General features: G+C 48.4%; 1 protein-coding gene across 1 annotated transcript; it reads left to right on the forward strand.

Annotated features, from left to right (window-relative positions):
- The first annotated feature begins 1816 nt into the window (after positions 1 to 1816).
- Positions 1817 to 3526, forward strand: LOC142771366 (uncharacterized). Its single transcript, XM_075872841.1, has 2 exons — positions 1817 to 2475; positions 2686 to 3526. The coding sequence occupies exons 1-2, from the start codon at positions 2323 to 2325 to the stop codon at positions 2941 to 2943; spliced, it is 411 nt and encodes a 136-aa protein (XP_075728956.1). The 5' UTR covers positions 1817 to 2322; the 3' UTR covers positions 2944 to 3526.
- Positions 3527 to 22612: the final 19086 nt, after the last annotated feature.

A 22612-nucleotide genomic window follows, 5' to 3' on the forward strand; every position in this document is an offset into this window, starting at 1 on the left:
GTTGCTGAAGACCACTTTCTATTGGGCCGTTTTTTATAATATGGAAATGCGAAAACTACGATAACCTGCATACAAGATGTACTTGCTCTGATATCCATTCGGAATCTTTTAGTGCTATGCTTGTTGGACACTCCTTTTTATTGTCTGATTGTTCATGCGTGGTGCTTAGCAGCCAGTCGGACAGATGGCAGCGTGTGCTTACGGAGTACACTATGTAAGAATAGGGTAATTTTAAAGTGAAGAAGATAAGCAAAAAGGGCGAGTTGATGAGGCTCCATAATAAAAATATAAAACAGCGCTTCAACACAGGACACTTTTAACTTCAGCGTCGTGTGGGCCTAGCTCTTTTCTCCGTTGTCCTGTGTTGAAATGCTGTTTTATATATTTAACATAGTTGTAATTATGTCCACCATTTCATGTAGTCACGTCTCCAAAGTGCTAATTATGATGCCATTACTTGCCACATTTTAGCTTTTGTGCCCCTCCTTTGTTGTTTTCTGCGTGAAGCGAAATGCACCTACGCAACGTTCGGATGCACTTTCGTTATTCATTCATGTCAAAATGTTTTATGTTTGAGCCCTTCAAGCCGATGCGTCAGGCTAGACGTGAGGCGCAGTTTTAAAGCTTCTTAGCCAACGTTTTTGGAAGTACAGAGCGAGCGCAAGCAGGCCATGATGACTTTTCGCATCGCTTGTCCCCGATGGCTGCGAACAATTGCAACCGACCATCAAATAGACCTTTTGCAAGCACATGAGCGCGGCCGATGGGCACGCAAGCGCTCCGGAAAAAGCGTGTAGGGGGGGGGGGGGGTGATTCTTAAATGAAAAGAAAAGTGAGCCCCGTAACTGTCTCTCAGGGGGAGGACACCTCACCAGTAGCCCACGAGGGATGGGGGTAAGGAAGGATTAAAATGATAGGATCAAAAGGTATACGGATAGAGAGAGGGGGAAGGAAAGAGCGTGGCGCAGGGGCAGTGAGATCCGGAAGTAAGGAGAAGATAGAAAAGATGGACACGGTTGCAGGGGTCCAAGGACGGGGCACCACTCGGCGAGAGCTCTTGTCGGCGTCAGGAGATGGCGTAGGGCGAGCCCAGTCGGCTATAGAGCTGCGCTGTCGTCGGAGATCGCGGGGGCACAACCGGTCGACACGAATCCAGCGAGAGCAGCCAGCGGAACGAGTGCGCGCCACACTTTCTCCATAGGGAGAAAGTGTGGCGCCGCGTCAAAAAGCCAAGCGCTGACCCGCTGGAACGCGCACGTATACGGTCAGGCCTTTACGCGCTAGAACTTTCCGTTTTGCGCCGCTTCTCAGATCAGGTGGCCTCGGCAATTAGGCTGCGACATATTCCTGCGCGGTTCTCTCATCAACTTCAGTGTTTAGCTGCGATCGTTCGTCTGCGATTTCCACTTGCCCCGCTGTTGAACCAACTGAGTGGCTCGGAAGCGTCTGTTTGAGTAAAATATATGCCGACACACGGAATTACGACGTGACCAAATGCATGTTACGGACCGTTGCCTGAAAATAGTCACACTATTTTCTAAAATTCTAAAATATTGTTTAATTACATCTCTTTCATTACCTAAAAACTGAAGGAACGAAATTGTAAAAACAATTTAAATGAGAAAGTTGTAGATCGCTTTACAAAACGTCCGATTAGTGAGTCTCGAACATTATATCTGTTAATTATTAGTGTTTTCTGCTAACCTTAGATGCCCGCGAAATAAAACAAAAATACCACGTGACAAACCCACTGGCGTGCCTATGCACGCTGTGATTCTGGTGGTGCTCTCCAATGTTTCGCATATATATATAGTCAAGTAGATCCTCCGTGAGCGGTCACAACGTGGTTTATTTCGACATTTTGGCCTAGAGTCTGGCCTTCATCAGGATTGAAGGTACAGTTTGTTGGTGCTCTGGTTTTATACAATCTCAAATCTGAAGGAAAGAGGGAAAAAGACTGAAAAAAGAGAAAAAGAAAGAAAAAAGAAGAATATAAGGTGGACTCGCCCACCGCCTCCTAGAATTTGCAAGGCCCCTTCACTCCCTTCGTCTCCTTGTCTGACGTCAGCACACCTAGCCCGACGAACTGGTGGGCATTGTGAGGACCGGTTGGGAAATGCAGGCTCAGTGACTCCCTTCGATAGGGCGAGCCTGTTAGAACTTGTTTGACCCTGGCAAAGCGAGGTGCTACGCTGCACAAGAATTTTTAAATAGTGCTGGTGGACGTTCTTCGGAGATATGTGCAAGTTTTGGTCCAGGCTGTGTTATTTGGAGTCCAAGATGTGAAGTTTGTTCGCGTGAAATTACCAGGAAGTTCACAGGATGGGCCGCTGCTGCGTGCCGAGCTGTCGTGGAAATTATGACGGTGGACCAAAGGTCCGCTTGTTCTCCTTCCCTAAAGACGACCGCAGGATAGAATGGAAACGCGCTATTCGTCGCGAGGACGTCGACATCGACACTCTGCGTGATCCGAAGGTAAGAATTTAAAATTTTTACCGATAAACCTTCACATAAAGCGGATTCTGCGTCGCAGATCTGTGCTAGTGCAGTGCGTTACGGAGCAGCGTCACTCTAGATCCCAATCCTTGCTAATTATAACGTTCTAAAATGTAATCAGGCAGAAAAACATATATAAAATGTTGCTAAAATATTTTGAAACATTCTTTTTGCTTTTGCATATCGCAGGTCTGCGAACTTCATTTCATAGCAGAGTATTTGAGGACTATCACCACTTACACGGATAGCAACGGAAAGATTATAGAAGTTCCGATGAGCCTTACTCGACTAACCGAAGATGCAGTGCCGACGATGTTTCCGAACAGCCCCGCTTACCTGGGCGACTGTGCTAGAAAAGCTGACCTCGAAAGAGAACACCGCCTGGTTTCACGCAGCACGGCACCAAAGGCAGCTTCTTCTCAGTATGGTGAAGCACCTTTTAATTGACGATGAAGATTTGGACATTTGTTGCAAAGGACACCATCCAGAAACAGTGCTTCACAACATCTTGTGGGCAGCCACCAACACCTTCCTAAGAAACTACGTCCAAATGAAAATCAACAAGTTAACGGCGGCAAAGAAGGGCGCAACACTGAAGAGGAAACTGAAAACGCTCTGTTAAGCTACCTTCAACGTCTTGAATATTCACGTTAGAATAAATAAATGATGTAGACTCCATGAAATATATTGGATCGTAGTTTATTTCTATTTATTCAAGGAAATCGAAATGCGCCATACCATATTCTGGCACACTTCTAACGCTACGGCTTTCGGGCACAATAATCAAAGCTTCTTTTAGCATGTCTTAGTTTGATATAACTTGCCCTCAAATTTATATCTGCACGCTTGGCAGAAAATTACATATATGTGATTAGCACTCTGCGACTTGTGAAAGGCAACCCCACACATCTAGTGCATGGAAGTGAGTACAGCCTGGACGGCTAGCAGACAAACTTTTTCGCGAGGCCTGGCCCACTCGGGCAAGGTGCGTGACGTCACGGAGGGAGTGCGCAGGCCTTAACCTGTTCTAGGTGGCTTTGACTCGCCCCCCGGCGCCCCCCTTTCACTCCTCCCTCCACTTCCCCCTTTATCTCCCTCCCCTTTCTCCATTTCACCTTTCTGATGTCCGCGGTCTGTGTATGCTTCCTTTCACTAACGCATTCTTCCCGACCAGACCGCGCCTCCTGGCTCTGGCGGTTCTGCGTGGGGTAGAAAGAGCTTTTTTTAAGAAGTTTAAGCCTTTAACTACTCAGCTCCCTGTCAACATTTCGTCGTAGAAAGAGGGGTGCCGCGTATTGCGGCAGAGGCTGGTAAGCGGGTGCAATGCGAATTCCTTGCCCGCTTCTGGATTACGCGTGCAGTGGGGGCCTCTCGGCTGTGCACAGGGTTGCTGTTGGGCATGTCATGCTTGGCGCAATTGATTGGGTAGTAAAAAAAAAGACGACAGCTGTACTTAGGAAGAGTAGTTACACTTGAAATTGTTTTGAGTTGTCCAGTACCCTTCGCAACTGCAGTGCCGTGAACTCAGTTACTATTTTCATTATTGCCGTTATTGTTTTCTAATGCTTTCATTGCTGCAAGTGTACCAGGATTCTCATTTATTCCTCTATCGAGGGTGTTAAATCGGTGGATAAGGTATGACTCTTGTTGTTTACGTTCTCGGTCTGATTTAAATCCTGTCTCTAAGAGCGTTACTGATAGTTTGTCGAATGCATGGTCCGGAAGATTAAGATGTTTTGATAGGGGTAGATTTGGGGCTGATTTCGCATGGGCTCTGTGATTATTGAATCGAATCCTAAATGGTGTTTCTGTTTGTCCGATGTACTGCATACTACACACGTTGCATTCGAGTAGGTATACCACATTAGAGGAATCGCATGTTAGGTTTCCTCTTATGTTAATCGAAAACTTGGATTGCGTGCTGGTCGCTTTGTGTGTTTCTCGCATCGCCTTACATACAAGACATCGTGACTTTAAACAAGGTCGGCATGAATTATTGGGGGATGAGGTATTGATTTGAGAGTGGACAAGTGTGTCTTTGAGGTTGCGTAGTCGTCGGTAAACGACGCCTGGAGCGGATGGGAATGCGCGTTTCAGACGTTCACTTTGTTCCAGAATGTTTTAATGTCGTTTAAGGATTTTGTTTACATTGGGGAAGTTTGTGCTGTAAGTTAAGCAAAGGTTTGTTCGTTGTGGGTCTTCTTGCGGTGGTCGCTTCATAAGTAAGTCATCACGCTTCAGTTTTCTCGCTTTTTGAACAGCGTCATCAGTTACATGTGGGAGGCATATTTTTGTTTCTCGAGCATAAGTTTTAGCCCCTGTGAGCTCGTGTCAAAATCAGCGTCTCTTGAGCAGATTCGCTTAAACCGGTGAGCCTGGCTGTATGGAATACTGTTTTTACAGTGGCGCGGGTGATCGCTTTGGTAATGGAGATATTGTTGTCGATCCGTTGGTTTGCGATATGGGGTTGTAGAAAGCTTGTCCTCTTCTATTGTTATGGTGACATCAAGAAAATTTACGGTTACTTGCGAGTATGTGTGTGTGAAGTGTATGTTCTGATGTACAGCATTGTAGGTGTCGATAAAGCTGAGAAGTTCGTCCTCGCTGTGGGTCCAAATAAGAAAGATGTCGTCTATGTATCTTCTGTATAACAGTGTTTTGAAGGAACATTGGTCAAGGAATTCTAATTCTAGCTTTCTCATAAATATGTTGGCATAGTTGGGTGCCACTTTGGTGCCCATAGTGGTCCCGCTGATTTGTCGAAAATACTCTTGGTTAAACTCGAATTAATTTAATTCGAGGACCATTCCGTCAAAGTTGCGATGGCAGAGAAATCTGGGGTGTTAGATTGTCTATGGTTTGTGTAGATGTTTTGTAATGCAGCTACGCCGTCATCGTGAGGAATATTTGTACACAATGAAGAGACATCAAGAGTAACCAAGTACGAGTTTTTCGGCACACACAGACCTGAAATGTCTCCAAAAAAATGTGTGGTGTCTTTTATGTATGACGCGAGGGTGCATGGAATGTGGCTTATTAGTTTGTCCACGTACCCTGATATGGGTTCAGTTATTGTACCGATACCTGATATAATTGGTCGACCTGGGTTACCGGGCTTATGAATTTTTGGGAGGATGTAGAAGCGACCGGGACGAGGGTATGCTGCTCGCATCAGTTTGTGGTCAGTGTTGGTTATCTTTTCTGCATCCAACAGTTTCTTTAGTTCTGTTGATACGATACGTTTGTATTCGTCTGTCGGATCGCCTGGGAGGCTACAATTGCTCCTCCTTTGTCTGCGGGTTTTATTGTTATGTCTGTCCTAGATGCCAGATTTCTCATACTCATTTTTTCACATTTTGTCAAGTTTTCTCGGTTTCCTTTCTGTCTGTGGTATTCGTGTACTATATCTTTCTGTACTGCGGTGATATAAAGGTCCAGGCACTTGTCTCGATTACTGTTCGGTCCAATCATTTGTTTTACGACGGTGAATTGTGTCGTGGTTAGAAGGCCTGTCCAAGAAATATTCGCGCAACCTTAAGCTTCTAGCGAAGTTGTCGAGGTCTCGGAGCAAGTGGAATTCATCGAAAAATTTTGTGGTCGGGCAGAAGCTTTGTCCTTTAGATAGCAGTTTTTCTTCGTCAGGTGCCGGAGAAACCGATGCAGCCTTTGAATTTGAATTTCGCGTGTCCTCCTGCGTCTCGCCGATGATTACCGTCAATTCGCAAAACAGTTCACCACAACAAATATAGGGAATTCTGCGAGGGTCCTGAATCACCCACTAATAAAGGGCCTGTAGACAGGACCACCAACAGCGCAGCAGCAGCAAACCCGGCCGATGGGGAGGCACACTGAACGTCGTGTCGTGTCGTCGCATGCCGACTCGACGAAGTCATGTCCGATTCGAACTGTTCAAACAAGGCACCTAACTGGAAAATCGCATGATGTCTCTTCCGTGCGGCGCAGCAGCCATTTCTGTGTGGAGGGAGCTCGTGCGCCGCAGCATGCAGTCCCTGCCAAATAAATAAAGACAGAACAAACCAAAGTAAATTAATCAATAACAGTGCACCACCATGTACGCCTCGGTTTATGTTACGAGCGATTACCCGGAAACAAACGTGATAATCAGTTCTATGCCCGTGGCATAAACAAGGGGATCTATTTACCTATCAATGTAGGCGTCGGCAGAAGAGTGCAAAAGGGGCACTTGCCCCCTTCAAGCCTGACGAGAACATCCCTTCACTCAAGCAAGAGCAGTTATTTCTTCCTCTGTCAGCCGCGATCCACCACTGGTGTGCATCCCCCCGTCCTTCCCTCTATACGAGAGAAAATCCTACCGACGATTATGCCTATCAGGCCGCCTCTCTACTTTTATAAAAGAGATAGGCTGTGCTATAGTTAATGGGAAAGTTTTAAGCTGTGGCACTACTACCGTGCAGAAAAAAAAAGGTAGTCCACACTATACTGTGTTTATCGGAAAAACGCAGTAAATTCTAGCCAGGTGCACTGTTGAGGCGCGCTCAATTGCCGCGGGAACAATTGCGTTTCATGTCATTTCTCGTATACAGCTTTCTGTAAAATTTTTGAGCCGTGCCAACGGTAACCACGAACAACCTTCAAAATATGTGAACCTAATTTTGATTGATATGTGGCGTTTAACTTCCCAAAACCATTATGTGATCACCAGAGACGCCGTATGGAGGGCTCCAGAAATTTCGACCACCTGGGGGAATTTCGACCACCCAAATTTGAGCACGCAGGCCTACAACATTTCCGCCTATTTCAAAAATGCAGCCGCCGCAGCCAGGATTCGATCCCGCGACATGCGGGTCAGCAGCCGATTATACCTTAGCCACTAGAACACAACGGTGGAGCGAGATATCTGAAGCTATGTGAATGTGTTCAGTAACACTCACAGTTGCATGACATCGAATTCTTAGTGCAAAAAAAAAAAAACGATTATGTTTTGTTTACGTCTCTTCTTTTTGTCTCCGTATTTTGTTTTGCGCTAAGAATTCGAGGTTATGCACCTTTACCAACCCGCCCTACCCGCCGAGCTATGAGCACTGAGAGTTGGGCGAGTTTGTGTGGGTTCACGGTTAAGAACGGTGCAACAACATGAGACACGAAACGAAGAAAACACCAGGACGGGCGCCGGAATGCTGAACTAAATAATTGAAAAGGAGTTGTTCGATAGTGTTTTCATTTTGCGTGACGCGCTAGTCGAGGCTAAGAAATTATCGAGTGAAGTTTCGTGCACATGACTGGAAATCCACTTGTAAGCATGATCACTGGTGCTCGTGTACAGTGGTGATATCACCACTGTACGCACGCTACTTCACTCGATGATTTCTTAGCCTCGACCAGCGCGTAGAAGCGGTCACCGCGCGAGCTCACTGCACGTGCCCCGCACTGACGCTTCAACTTTCCGTTTGCGCCGCTTCCCAGATCAGGAGACCTTGGCAAGCTGCTATATATTACTGCATGATTCACTCGCCAAGTTCACTGTTTAGCTACGATGGCCTGTTTACGATTGCCACCTACCCTGCTGTCAAACCAGCTGATCGGATCAGAAGCGTCAGCTTGACATATTATCCTTTGCCACCACAGCTCCCTCGGCATAAATTTAAAAAAATAATAATCTTGGCTAGCCTAAAAGGTGCAAGAATTGTCCATAATTCACGAATGCATTAGGAATCAATGTCTATCGACGCTGTTGATGAGTAAATTATAAGCTTTTAATATGATTTAGAGTGTGCTTGAAATAACCGGAATTTCATAAAATCGATGCGCGTCGCTCATACCACACATAAATACCAAACGATATGAACCTTTACCGACTTTCCTTGGTACAGAAAGTACAGGTTGGGAAGTATAGGAGAATGAAATATATATATATATATATATATATATATATATATATATATATATATATATATATATATATATATATATATATATATATATATATATACTTATAACAGCCTAGGACGTCCGCGGGGCGTTCTGGGTTTGCTTGGCTAATGTATATTTCCGTTGAGGAGACATTACAACCAAGTAAGAATTTTCCTTGATTACATCTTACCTTGAAAAAAAAAAAGAAAGTTGGCTTGCACCAATAGCTATGCATTCGTACATTTTTTTCTTCGTGATAGAGCGTTGCATGATTTCTGGTTCCATCGGCAAAGGAGACTTAAATGGTAGTAAGGTTTTGAGAGCCGATACAAGAACATCAAAATGAACGTGAACATTGTTTAGGAATCATTATCAATGTGAAGTGCACTAAAGGGCTTCTGTAGACTTCGGAGAAAATCAAAATGCTTATTGTGTGCTTTTGAATGACCGGATCCTTAAAGAAGTACTTGTGAGATTGTTACGACGGCCCCCAGAGTTACCCGTGCAGATTTGTATGAAACCAAATGCCGTTGTCGTCCCAGTATTAGCGGTTACAGCAGCAACTCTTTTTTTCTGCATCGAACTAGTACCGGAGGCCCACGGCACGGCCTTGTGCTCTCCCATAGTAGAGTACCAAGTACTCTAAATCATTCAGAGAGAGAGAAAAGACTTTATTGGACACAATGGGCCGGCAATTCGGTCTCGCCGGCTTTAGGTGGCGGCTCGTAGTCCCTGGACACGGGCAGCATCCTCGCCCCGCCGCGGTGGTCTATAGTGGCTAAGGTACTCGGCTGCTGACCCGCAGGGCGCGGGTTCGCATCCCGGCTGCGGCGGCTGCATTTCCGATGGAGGCGGAAATGCTGTAGGCCCGTGTGCTCAGATTTGGGTGCACGTTAAAGAACCCCAGGTGGTCTAAATTTCCGGAGCCCTCCACTACGGCGTCTCTCATCATCATATAGTGGTTTTGGGGCGTTAAACCCCACATATCAATCAATCAATCAACGGGCAGCATCCTCGACCTGCCGGACGGCGCAGAGTTGGTCGTTCAGCTGTGGTCTTTGGAGGGCCGCCTCCCAGCGGCGGCGCCGCCGACGAAGAAGGTCCCCCACGACTACCGCAGCCGGGGCGGCGGCAGGAACGAGTGAGCTCGAGGCTCCCTGTGATTTGGTATTGACGGCCGCCATAGGCGCATCGCGATTGGCGGCGTTTTCACGACTGTAGTCGCCGGCACATTCCCAGAGCATGTGGCTCAGCGTTGCACTGTGACCGCACGCTTTACACATAACGGTGGGGTATATGTTCGGATACAGGTGGCGTAGAACGACTGGGCTAGGATAGGAACGGGCTTGGAGTACGGCATCGTGCCTGTTTAATTTCTCGTGCGGTGGCGGGAACCTACGCCTTTCGAGCCTGTAGTGTTGGGTGATGTCATGGAACGTTGCTTTTTTCTAAACACAGGTCAAATGCCAGGCCTACGGGACGGCTTTCATCCCTCCCATAGTACCTAGTACTCTAAATCGTTACCCACGTTTTTTTTAGACAAACAAAATTTCCAGTTTTTGCATTGATGCCGACACGGCCTCATGAAATCTGAGGCCCACGGGACGGTTTCCAGCTCTGCCGTAGTAGAGAATGAAAAGCCGTTTTGCCGGCTTTTTTGCTAGCATCAAGTACTCCGATTCATTAACCACTCTTTCTAAACACACACGGCTTAGTTTTGGGACAGCAACATGGCTCTCCCATAGTGGAGTCACGGCTGCTGGATGTTTTTATTTTTAAATGCGAAGCATTTCTCAGCGAACTTCGGAGACTTTGAGCGTATCTATCTATCTATCTATCTATCTATCTATCTATCTATCTATCTATCTATCTATCTATCTATCTATCTATCTATCTATCTATCTATCTATCTATCTATCTATCTATCTATCTATCTATCTATCTATCTATCTATCTATCTATCTATCTATCTATCTATCTATCTATCTATCTGTCTGTCTGTCTGTCTGTCTGTCTGTCTGTCTGTCTGTCTGTCTGTCTAGCCGCCTACAACTTTTATCTCTCCTGACCGTTTCGATAATGGTATCGATTCCGAACTTGGTATGGCATAACATGACTGTATGTAGAACGTATTTGACAAGTCATAACATGAAAATCACGACATGTATGTCATGAATGTCATGACTTCCATTACATAGTCCTGCAGCTATTGCGGTAGTTTCGTTACATGGCATGTTGCAAAACTGGTATGGTATGGCATGATTGCATGGTGAACGCAAGCGACATACCGTAACATCAAGATCATGACATGCGTGTCATGTGATAACATGATTACATTCCACGCTTATGATGTGCTCGCGGACGTTTCGCTAACGTCACATATACCAAATTTGGTATTACAGTACGTGAATAGATGACGAAGGTATGTGACTGGTGCAAACATGATAATAATGAGATGCGTGCCATGTAACAACATGGCTACATTCCACGCTTATGATGCGCTGGCGGCCGTTTTGCTAACATCACATATGCCAAATTTGGTATTACGTGACGCCAATGAACGACGAAGGTATGTGACTGATGTAATCATGATAATTATGAGATGTGTGTCATGCGAGAACATGACTACATGCCACAGTCAAGACGCCAATACATTTCGACGGGACGCGGTGCACTTGCTCACCGGCGTTCGTTTCGTCGCGTCACGCCGGCGTTGCCACGCCAGGCGCCGGTCCCGCCATATACTCGCATGCGCGCGTCGCGCTGCGTTGCTTTGACGCATGCGCGTTTCAGCGCGTCCGGCATCCCTCCGTCACGAAAAGAGGGAAACGCAGTGTTGTCTGGGTAACGCATCGGTGCGAAATGCAGCATGCCACATAGCGCGCCGCTTGCCGTCGTTCCGCGCCAACGAACGCTGGTGGCGCCTCGCGTCAGACTATAGAGCATAGTCTATTCCCACTGTACAGACGGGTCCAATGTTAAAGGGAACACCTGCATGAGGAGCATATTTATATTTCGCTATCTTACGGAATCATAGCGGTTTAGATATGCATGAGACTACTGGTGGTTGAAAGTTTCGACTCCTCATGAGAGACTACGGACTTGCATGAAGAATGTTTCTTAATTTGTTTGCTCTTAGAGGGCCAGAAATATTGATGATGTGCATGTTCCCTTTAACAGTGGACCATACTGCACGTGGGATCTGCCAATTTTCTTCCATCCCGGCGGCCGCGGTGCTCAAGACGCCGCTGTGAAACGCCAACGAACATTGTTTGTTTTGTTCACTGCATGGTATCGTTTAGTCGTGTACGCTAGCTACTAGAGGTGAAAACGCATACTGCGTTTCTCGCGACAGAAAAACGCCCCTTTCGGCGAACGGCGGAATTGGCTGCATTGTGTAAGAAAAAAGAGAAAACGTTATTCTTCTAACTCTCGACGGAGGCCAGGATGGCGTCGTGCAGGTCAGACGCGTTGCGATCGGCTCCAGTGATTTCTTCGCTTCATGGTGTTATTGAGCCCGCATTCACACGAAATTGGGTCGCAACGGACTTCTAAGATCACCGGGACGCTGTGGACACAAGAATCAAACCAGTGGGTGGACTATTTGTACATTAATAAGTGACTTTCTTGACGACGATGCTGAGTATGCAGCTACAGACGCCGCCGTTCGGCCCGGCCGCGCCGTTGTTTGCGTGGTGCACAGGCACCGCGTCTCAAACAGAAAAGGACTTGTTCTCGCCACATTAAGAGATGGAAGATGAATCATCGAAGGCCCCGGGGGACACTGAAAAGGATAACAAGGATTACGGGTGGATTACGGTGACTAAAAGACGATCGGAAGTGAGGAAAGCCAGTAGAGCTGCTGGCGCCGGAACGCCGGCGTCTAAGACGAATGCTCAAGAACCTACGCCCGGCCATCAAAGCTTCAGAGATGTAAAGAAGAACCTTATAAGGGGAAGCAAGATGCCACCACTGCCATGTGAAGAAACTAAGGTCGTCGTGAGGCCGAGAGGTGGTCTGTGTATTAACAAGTCTGGCGCGTCTGTCATGGCAGAGGCCATATGGAGTGCGACGGGGCTCGGTCCGGGAGGGAGAAACACGGACACAATGTGCCCTAATCACCTGCAAAATATTATGGTCGTCAGTACTTCGAGCCAAGAGAATGCTACGCGCTACGTTAAAGTTGAAGCTGTTACGGTGGCCGGACAGCGCCACGAAGTCAGTGCATATGTTGCTGCTCCGCATGCCACTTGCAAGGGAGTCATCCATGGGATCCCTCTTAGTGATGATCCAGGAGCCATCGACCGGAAGATTGTCAACGCGAGAAATCCACTGGCCCTCGGAGCAAAAAGAATCAAGAATACTGGCGTGATCATAGTGCTGTTCGACGGGTGCAAGGTTCCCAATTATGTTTCCTATGGCGGCACCCTCATCAAGTGCACTTTATACAGGAACCAAGTTGATGTTTGCTAAGCCTGCGGCCGACTAGGACACCCTTCTGACGTCTGCCCGACGCCCGACGCTTCAGTCTGCAAGGCTTGCAGACAAGCTATCCAGCAAGAAGAGGATCATGTTTGTGAACCAATATGCAGCTTGTGTGGCACAAAGCACCTTCACCGCATCCAGGGAATGCCAGCACCGATATCGGATACCCTATGTCGTCAGGCGCAGGCGAGGACTTAGGGCCCGCGTCTTTCGGGAGAGGTCTCCATCCGTCAATGTCGATGGCTTCATCGAGCTCAACGACTGTCATCAGCAGGGCCAGCCCGGACCATCGACTCCTGGAGGCCGATTCAAATCACGAGGGAGATCCAGAACCAGAGGCAGCTGCAGGAGTCGTTCCACGTCCAGATTGCGTCTCGGATCCCGTTCGAGATCCGGGGCCCGCTCCATGTCCAGGACACTGTCTCATTCCAGGGGTGGCACCAGACGACGTCCCAGCTCCGATGCCCGTTCCGGATCCGGTCTCGGACCTGGCCAGGGAAAGACTGAATGGAATGGAATGGAATGCAAAACTTTATTACAAATAACTTTTTTCCGGTGAAGGTGGAGCCCTCAGTCCAGAGCCCCTGTGGCCTTTGTCATCTTGCAAGCTCTGTCGATCAGCTTGAGCTGTTCTTCAGGCTTAGAGCAGGACAGCGCAGCCTCCCATTGCTCCGGTGTTGGTGTACACTACCTGTGTGTGTTGGCAGGCCCATGTCACGTGGTAAAGTGTGGGGTGTTCTCTGCATAGCGGGCATTTGTTGGTGTATATTTCCGGATAGATTTTACTCAGAAGACTGAGATTGGGGTACGTATTAGTCTGCAGCTGTCTCCAGGCAACCGACTGCTCTCTGTTGAGGTCTTTGTGGGGAGGGGGTATATCCTCCTCAGGGCTCTCTGGTGTTCTAAAATTGCTCCATAGCGTCTAGTAACTGTGGCTGGTTCCTCGTCGTTGTGCGCCCCCTGGTCGGCGTATTCTCGGGCAATGGCGTCGGCACGCTGGTTCCCTGTCACAGTTTTGGGCCTGGTGTCCACCTAATGGAGCAGCTCGAGAAGTTGATTTTTCTTCCCTTGAGTATGTGGATGGCAGCACTGGATATGCGTCCACTGCTGTACCGTCGACACGCTTCTTGCGAGTCAGTAACTATTTCTGTAGTAGACTCTTCGCTCTGGTGTGTGATGGCGAGCGCGATCGCTACTTCCTCAGCCTCGATGATGTTGTTGCTTTTGATCGAAGCGCTGTTGCCTTCCCTAAGTTGGTGATCAACAACGCTTACAACTGTTCCGGAGTGCTCTCTGTATGTGGTCGCGTCAACGTACAATACGTCGGTTCTCGCCTTGAAATTTTTTTCTTGTGCTTCTGATCTGGCTTTTCTTCGAGCCTTATGAATTTCTGGATGCATGTTTCGAGGTATTGGGCTGACTTCAATGATCTGGCGAATGTCCTTTGGTATGCTCGCCGTGTTATTGATTTCTTCGCAAGCATCCCTCATGCCCAATGTCTGCAACGTATGCCTGCCCGTAGCAGTCAACATTAATCTCATTTTCTGCGCAACAAGATGCACCTCGATGTGTTCTTGCACTGTGTTGTTTATCCCGAGTTTAAGGAATTTCTCTGTCGAGGTGCTGACAGGTAGACCAAGGGCGCACTTGTAGGTTTTTGTGAGAATTGCCTCTAATTGTTCTTCTTCCTGTGGGAGTGGTGTTTGGTAGGGGACACTGTATACAATCCTACTGACAACGAGGGCCTGTACAAGCCTACCAGTGTCCTGCTCCTTCATACCCCGTCTTTTGTTAGAGATTCTGGTGATCATCCTCGTGATTTGCGCTGTAGTGTTTGACAGCTGTCTGATGGTGTGGTCTATACGACAGTTGCTTTGTATCCACATGCCGAGAATCTTCATTCGGGACACTTCTGGAATCTTCTTCCCCCCTATATAGACGTCTATGGAATTTTGCAGATCGTATCCTCGTCTGTAGACTCTCAGAACTTCTGATTTTTCTGGAGAGCAGACGAGGCCACATTGACGCACGTAGTCGTGAACTGTATCAGCTGCGTGTTGCAGAAGATCTTGTTTTTGGCCTAGAGATCCTCTTGTCACCCAGATTGTAACATCGTCTGCGTAGATGGCATGTCTGAGTCCTTCAATGTTTTCGAGGTTCCGAGCTAAGCCGATCATAACGATGTTGAACAGCATCGGCGATATCACAGAACCTTGGGGTGTTCCTTTTGTGGGCGTATCAAACGTATCAGTGCGGATGCCTCTTATACCAATTGTGGCGGTTCTGTTACTGAGAAAAGCTTTGATGTAGTTGTGTATTCGCTTTCCACAGCCTAATTTGCTAAGCCCCTCTAGCACAGCCTTATGACTGACATTGTCGAAAGCAGCCTTAAGATCCAGTGCTAGTACGTTTTCGCCATATTTTGAGACATCGGTAAGCACCTCCTCCTTGATTTGTAGGAGGACGTCCTGTGTTGAGAGGCATTTTCGGAAGCCAAACATGGTGTGCGGCATGAGTTCGTTGTCTTCCAGGTAGGTCTCCAGCCTCTGAAGCACGATTCTCTCGTATACTTTTCCCAAACACGAAGTCAACGAAATGGGTCTTGAATTTTCCAAGCTTGGAGCCTTTCCAGACTTTGGAATCATTATTATTTCCGCATGTTTCCAGTCGTTTGGAACGGTACCCTTCTCCCAATGTTTGTTTATGAATTCTGTAAACCTTGTGATAGATTTGTCACTGAGGTTCCGTATCATAGCGTTGCTGATGCCACCCTTTCCTGGCGTAGTGTTCTTTGTTGCCGACAACATAGCATGTTGAACTTCTTCTGTGGTAATGGGTTCGTCCAGAGCGGGATTAGCTGCACCAGTGTATGCCAGGTTGCAGTCAGTATTCGTTGTATCGCCAATATAGCGCAGCTTTATGTATTCTATCAGTTCCCGGTCTGTGCCTTTGAATTGGTGTGAAATCTTTGGAGTCGTCTTACAGGTTTCAGTCTTGGTCGTGGTTGGGTCTATGAGGGCCCTCAGCAAGGCCCATGCCCTTTTCCAACCTAGTGTACCTTGTAGCTCGTTGCATTTTTGGTCCCAGTTGCGCCTTGACAGCTCCGTCGCATACTCTTCGGCTTCCCTGCTGACTGCGGCGATCCTAAGTCTCAGTTTGAGGTTGTATTTCTGCCACTTCCATCTTCTTAATAGGCCCCGGCGGGCGTCCCAGAGGTGTAGGAGATGCTTGTCCACCTCGGGCGTGTTTGTAGATAGGGTAACTTCTCGGGTTAATCGTTTACAGTCTGCCTTGATTCCCGAGACCCAACTCTCAATGTCCGCAATTTCTTTATCCTCGAATTCTGCCCTAGTTTTTCTAAAAGCTTCCCAGTCTGTAAGTCGAGCCAGGCCATGTCGTTCTTAACCGGGAGGGTTTCTATCTGGATACGCAAAATGCAGTGGTCACTGCCAAGCGTTTCCCCGCCGTTTTCCCATCGAGCCTTCCTGACGCCTTTAACGAACGCCAAGTCCGGACACGTATCTCGGTCGATACTATTCTCCACTCGCGTTGGTTGAGTGTGGTCTGTAATGAGGCTTAGCCTTCTGCGATCAGCTTCTCCGGCAAAATCCCTGCCTTTCTGAGTTTCCTTGACATATCCCCAGCTCTTGTGCCACGCATTAAAGTCTCCAAGGATGACAAGACCCTTTTTGCCTGCTGCTTGTTCTGCCTTGCGCAGAAGGGAGCTGAAGTTGGTTTTCCGCTGGCTTGGTGGGCTGTACATATTGAGGAGAAATATGCTTTCGTCGGTTCTTTGTTTCGTTATGATTTCAATGAGAACGTGGTCAATGTCTGTTGCATCGATGTCATGTCTAATTACGGTGACTGTTTTGGCAACCAAAGTAGCGACAATACTTTGGCCAAGACCCTCACAAACCGAAAAGCCAGTGAGTTTCGGTGAGCAGCCGGTTTCCTGGAGGGCGATGATGTCTGGTGGAGTTGTGCATTTATTGATGTATTGATTCAGAAGACCTTCCTTTCGACGGATTCTACGACAGTTCCACTGCCATATTATGAGGGTTTCCAACTTGACCGAGCATTTACGGCTGCTCGCCATACTCAGGTGATGTCCGAGCGTTGGGTTTGCCTCTGGATTTCATGACCGTGAGTTGCACCAGACGTTCTCTATCCTTGCACGCCTCATCTTGGATGTTAGAGATGAGGTTGCCAAGATTTGCTAGGGCATTTTTTATGGCAGCCATGGTAGTTGTGAATGCCTGGCGCCCTATGGTGGCTGTCAGCGTTGTCTGATTGGGGGTTAGCATTGGTCTGTCCTGTTCTCAGGGCCTTCAGTTCATCTATGAGATCGTTTAGTTTCTGCCGGAGTTCGGCGTTTTCTGCCATGAGTGTCTGAATAGTCTGCCTTAAATCTTTTACTTCATCGTTAGGTGGCGCACTGCCATTCTTACCGACTATTACTGTCTGTATATTCGTGTTGTTTGGAGCAGTGGGAGAGGCAGAGAAAAAAGGCGCTTTCCTGCTCACCATACCGTCGTCTTCCTTCTTGGTGGAGGGTTTCTTCTGCTGCTTTTTCTTGTTTTCTGGAGCCTGGTTGGTCCTGGACGCCAATCTCGACCATGCCCGTGGTTTCGATGCTGATCGGGACCTGGATGGTGAGCTTCCATCCCTGCTGAACCAGCGTTTCCGGGCCCGGCCGCGTTCATCGGCGCCTTGTGCTCCGGCGGCCGTCCGCTCTTTTGTTCTTGGTCGTGGGCTTCTCGGTCTCCTGAGGCGTTCCTTGCACTCCTTTGCCCGCGTAGGGTGCGCTTCTTTGCATAGTGCGCACCGGGACTCACAGATGCGTCCGTCCTCTATGACTAGCTCGGTGCAATTTGAGCAGACAACAGCGTCTGGTGTTGGGCATACGTCTGCTCTATGCCCAGGCTTGAAGCATATATAGCAAATTTGCCCCGATGATCGATAGAGGTAGCATCGTGTTTCACCACCGTAGTAGTAAACATAGCGCGGGACGATCTTGCCCTCGAAGGTAATGACGGCACTTTGGGATTTTCCAAGCATTCTTGCGTAAAGTATTTTCACTCCTTGGGTACGCACCCGGAGATGGACTAGTAATTCGGTTGGCGTGGTCCCGGCGTCCAGTCCGTGAATCACACCCTTGCACGAGTTGTCCGGAGCGGCTACGTAAGCCATCACTGCATAGTCTTTTGCACCAAAACGTAGACTTCGAAGCAACGTTACTAGATACTTTTTTCAGTTTGCAAACTGCGGCGCCGCGAGTGTCACCCTTCCCTGTACCGGTCAAAAAGCCGCAAGCGCGCCCCCTCTCGGCGGTGCCCGGACCCACGCCGGCGGAGTTACTGCAGTTGTGTTCTTATGCCGGGTGCTGCTTTGTTGCTTTCAAGTGTGCTTCGTAGTCATCGCTGTCACTGAGTCCCAGCAAGATTTATTTCGACGTAACTCGCGTAGTGTGTGCTCTGGCTGCAACTTACTACGGTAGCGATCAACGTGGTGCCCGGCGTGGCACCGACGCTGTCAGCGTTGGCGTGATCTGCATGGTGCCGGGTGTTTTTTAATGTCTTCAACTCAGTCATCACTTTCCCTGTGAGCTACACAGCTCACATGTGTCATGTGACGGTTCTTGAATGTGAGAAAACATGCCTCGCTGCTTTGTGACTGGTTGCCGAAGTGGGTACGATTCGACGAAATCCGCGGCCGAAAAGAGACATTTTTTCAAGCCTCCCGCTGACGAGGTGCGCCTTCAACTGTGGCGACGGGCTATACCGAGATCGGTTAAGGAACTGACAAACTCTTGCGCTGTTTGTGACCTTCACTTCCGAGAGGAAGATATTGCGAAAGACTACGTGCACCACGTTCATGGTGACGTAGTTCTCATTCCGCGTGGTAAGTGGGCTCTTAATGAAGACGCTGTGCGGCGCATTTTTCTGGGCTTTACACTTTAACATATCCGGCGTCATTAGATGGCTGTAGTGCGTGGCTCATCGTACAATAATATCGAAGGTTATACGGGCCAAAACCACGATATGATTATGAGGCACGTCGTAGTGAAGGGCTTTGGAAATTTTAACCACCTGGGGTTTCTCTAACGTGCACCCGAATCGAAGTGCATAGCCCTCTAGCATTTAGACTTAATGCTGTGGCCCACTGTCAATGGTTTTTTTTACATAGGCAATCGAATTTGAAAGAACAGGAACGCAAAAGAGCTGTATGAACAGAAGTCCCGCAAGATTTGGGCATCGCGTTCACGTCTCTGCCGTGTGGCATCGTCTTAGCGGCTCAACTGGTGATTTACTTGCACACTCGTAATAACCTTCGCTCACCCTCTCGGGAAATAACTCCCATTACACAAAATTAACCGCGTAAATTCCGTTTAACGTTGCGCGAAGGCTCCGTTACGATGCGGCGACCGGTCAAATGGCGTCGGAAGCGCCACCTAGAGAGCGGGAAACGAAGGGGGCCGCCTTTCGCCACCGCATCCCGGCGGAGTTTGCAAACTGAGGTAATCTAGTAACGTTGCTTCGAAGCATAGCCTCCTATATTTATAGAGGAGGCTATGTTCGAAGGCTCTGCACAATGTTGGCGGTCTCCATGCTTGGCGTGCTGATTATAGCGATGTTGGATCCACTGCACCGCCGTATAAGCAGGTTACCTTCGTTGCAGATGTCTGGGTTACCACATGCCATAGTTATAGCGCGCTCCATCTGATGCGTGCTTAATTGACTGATGTTGAGCCCATCCCTCGATCTAATGATGACCTTGAAGTCGGTTTTCGGCAGCGAAGGCAGTTTCTCTTTTCGAAGAGGATTCCCTTTCTGTTTAGGTTGGCTCGACGCTGATTTGTCTACCGCTTCGGCCCTGGTCTCCAGAACGGCGATCAGCCTTGAGTTGTGGTACGTTGCAGTGAACCATCCCCCGTTGTCAAAAGGCTTCTTTTGCGAGACGCTGGTAGCATTTTCTCCGCCTTGAGTTTTTTCTTCGATCGATGTCGTGGCTCCGGTTCACGCAGCCGCGTCGTCGTCAGCCATTCTCGCGCGTTGCGCGGAAACGCGAGTAGCGTTTCGTCGGGCCAACGGCCCGACGCCGCTTAGGCTTAGAGCAGCGTTCTTCGCCTTGGATCTTCAAACAAGCAGACTTTCAGGAAATATGGACTTACGGTTAAAAACCGGTTATCCACCGACTGCGCTTGATTAGTAGAAAACGGTCCAGTACTTCATAGGTGGCGGCAATGATGTTTTCCTGGTGAGATGAGGCGTCGAGGCGGGAGCTCATGCGAAGCACGTTTCGGAAAGACTGACGCACCGAGCACCAGACTGGACCCCTCGCCCAGGACAGACTGCGGGCACGCATAGGGACTCCAGCTGTCCGGGGCAGTCCACGCCACCGAGGACCATAGCAGGGGAAAGTCAAACCTAACCTGGGCCGACAGGGTTCGTAGTAATGACGACGAGCAACCCATGCAATGCGACCCGTTCCCAGAGCATGCTAGAGACGCGGAGATATTACGATTGAAAAAGGAAAACGCCGAACTTAAGGATACGCTTACTAAAATGGCAAATGAAATAGCGGAGTTTAAAAGAATGCTGATTACGATGCACAGCAAAACTGAAGCCGAAACCACCGATACGCCGGTTCCGGCTCCTATTGATGATGGACCCATGGCAACCAAACGCAGAGCTGTAGTAAGCAAACTTAAGAACACGGAATCTCAAGTAGAGGAGATTAAGCAAACGCTGGTTACAATTACAAAGAACATTGAGATGGTGGCAGGGAGTGTAGCTAGCCTCAAGGAGAGTGTTAGGCAGATGCAGGCTGCACTCAGTGACCCAGTAGAGGGGCTTAGGGCAATGAACGAGCGCATCATTGCCCTAGAAATTCACGCCAAACTGCCTAAGTCTGCGCCACAGGGTGCGTCGCCTGGCAACGTGGAAATGACCATTCCCGTACACGTAGATAGCCGAGGAGCTAATTATGAAGATGAACAGATTTTTCGAGCCACACTGACCCCCCAGGGTGGTGATCAAAGTAGAATCCATAATGAATAACGATAAAGACACAGTCTGTATTTGGCAATGGAACTGCAGGGGGTACGCTGGCAAAAGAGCACTCCTGCAGCAGTACTTTAGAACAATAACAATGAAACCTCAAATTATAGCACTTCAAGAGACCTTAGCTTCTGCAGCGTCCCTTTCTGGTTACCGGGCAGTCCCTGGCCAGTCAGGAGGACGAGGTGTCTGCGCACTTATAAGTAAAAAGCTGACGCACGTCGCCCACAACTTGCAGATGGCCAGATGCAATATCGAATATGTAATGGTAGAGATCCTACTTCACACATCAAGGCGCAATCAGCGGAAAAACAGTGTTTTTGTTTTGAATGTCTACAGTAACCCCAGGAACAGGCGCCAGCATTTTAAGACGTTGCTCGAGAAGGCAGTTGAATTAGCCGGTCCTCGGCCCCTGGTCATAGTCGGTGACTTCAATGCCCCACATGGCTTATGGTGATACGTGTATGAGACGAGAAAAGGTCGCGACCTCTGGCAGGGCGCTACCGAACTAGACCTTACCTTAATCACTGATAAGGCTTTTCCTACGCGGATAGGCAACTATGCGACCAGAGACACGACGCCAGACCTCGATTTCATCAAGAATGTCGAAAAGACTACATGGACCAACACCGCCATGGATTTTGGCAGCGACCACTACGTTCTGCAAACTTTATTATAGCGGACCGTAGCAGAGCCCGAGAGTTCACGGTGGTTGACTGGGATCTTTTTCGCAGCAGTCGCGGTACAAGGGCCAGTGCTCCTGACAATTTCGAGGAATGGTGCGAGGGCATCCACAGAGATACCACCGCTGCCACCAAGAAGATAAAGACAGATTTAAATATGGAGAAGATGGACAGTAGGCTTGCCCACCTGCTCGAAGCCAAGACAGCTCTATTTTCTCGATGAAAGAAGCAGAGGCACAACCGTAGGCTGCGGCAAAGAATATCAAAGTTGAACAAAGAAATCGAACAATATTGCGACACACTGTGCAAACAGCAGTGGGACAAGTTGTGCGAGTCCGTCGACAGTCAAATCAGAAATGGCAAGTCCTGGCACCTTCTGAAGCACCTCCTGGATGAGCACAGCTCTAGAGCCAACCAGAGACACACTTTAGCCTGTGCCCTTCACGAAGCCACCAAAGAACAGGGGGTTGACGAACTCGTTACCCGATTAGTTTCCAAGTACCTGCCGGTCGAACGAGAGGACGAAGACGGCGTGTTCCCAGAGTATGGCGGTCCTCCTCTACCTGAACTAGACGAAGAATTTTCAGAGGCTGAAATCAGGAGAGTGATACAAATGCTCAATCGCAAGTCGGCACCAGGGCCAGACGGGATCACGAACAGAGCCCTCATAAACCTCGACGACGCAACCATAGAACGTCTAACTGGTTTCTTCAATGAAGCCCGGAAAACGGGAAGGGTTCCTGAGGAATGGAAGCTAGCTGGCACCGTACTGATTCCCAAGCCAGGAAATTCTCCTTGCGTTGAGAATCTTCGCCCCATTTCCCTCCCGTCGTGCGTGGACAAGGTGGCAGAGCACGCAATTCTCAACAGACTTAACGACTACCTGGAGGGAAATGAGATTTATACGCACAATATGATTGGGTTTCGTACCGGTCTTTCAACGCAGGATGCAATGCTGCTCATTAAGCACCAAGTTCTTGATGGATACTCTATAGA

This window comes from Rhipicephalus microplus, chromosome 9 (genome assembly GCF_043290135.1).
Source record: "Rhipicephalus microplus isolate Deutch F79 chromosome 9, USDA_Rmic, whole genome shotgun sequence".
Taxonomy (NCBI): domain Eukaryota; kingdom Metazoa; phylum Arthropoda; class Arachnida; order Ixodida; family Ixodidae; genus Rhipicephalus; species Rhipicephalus microplus.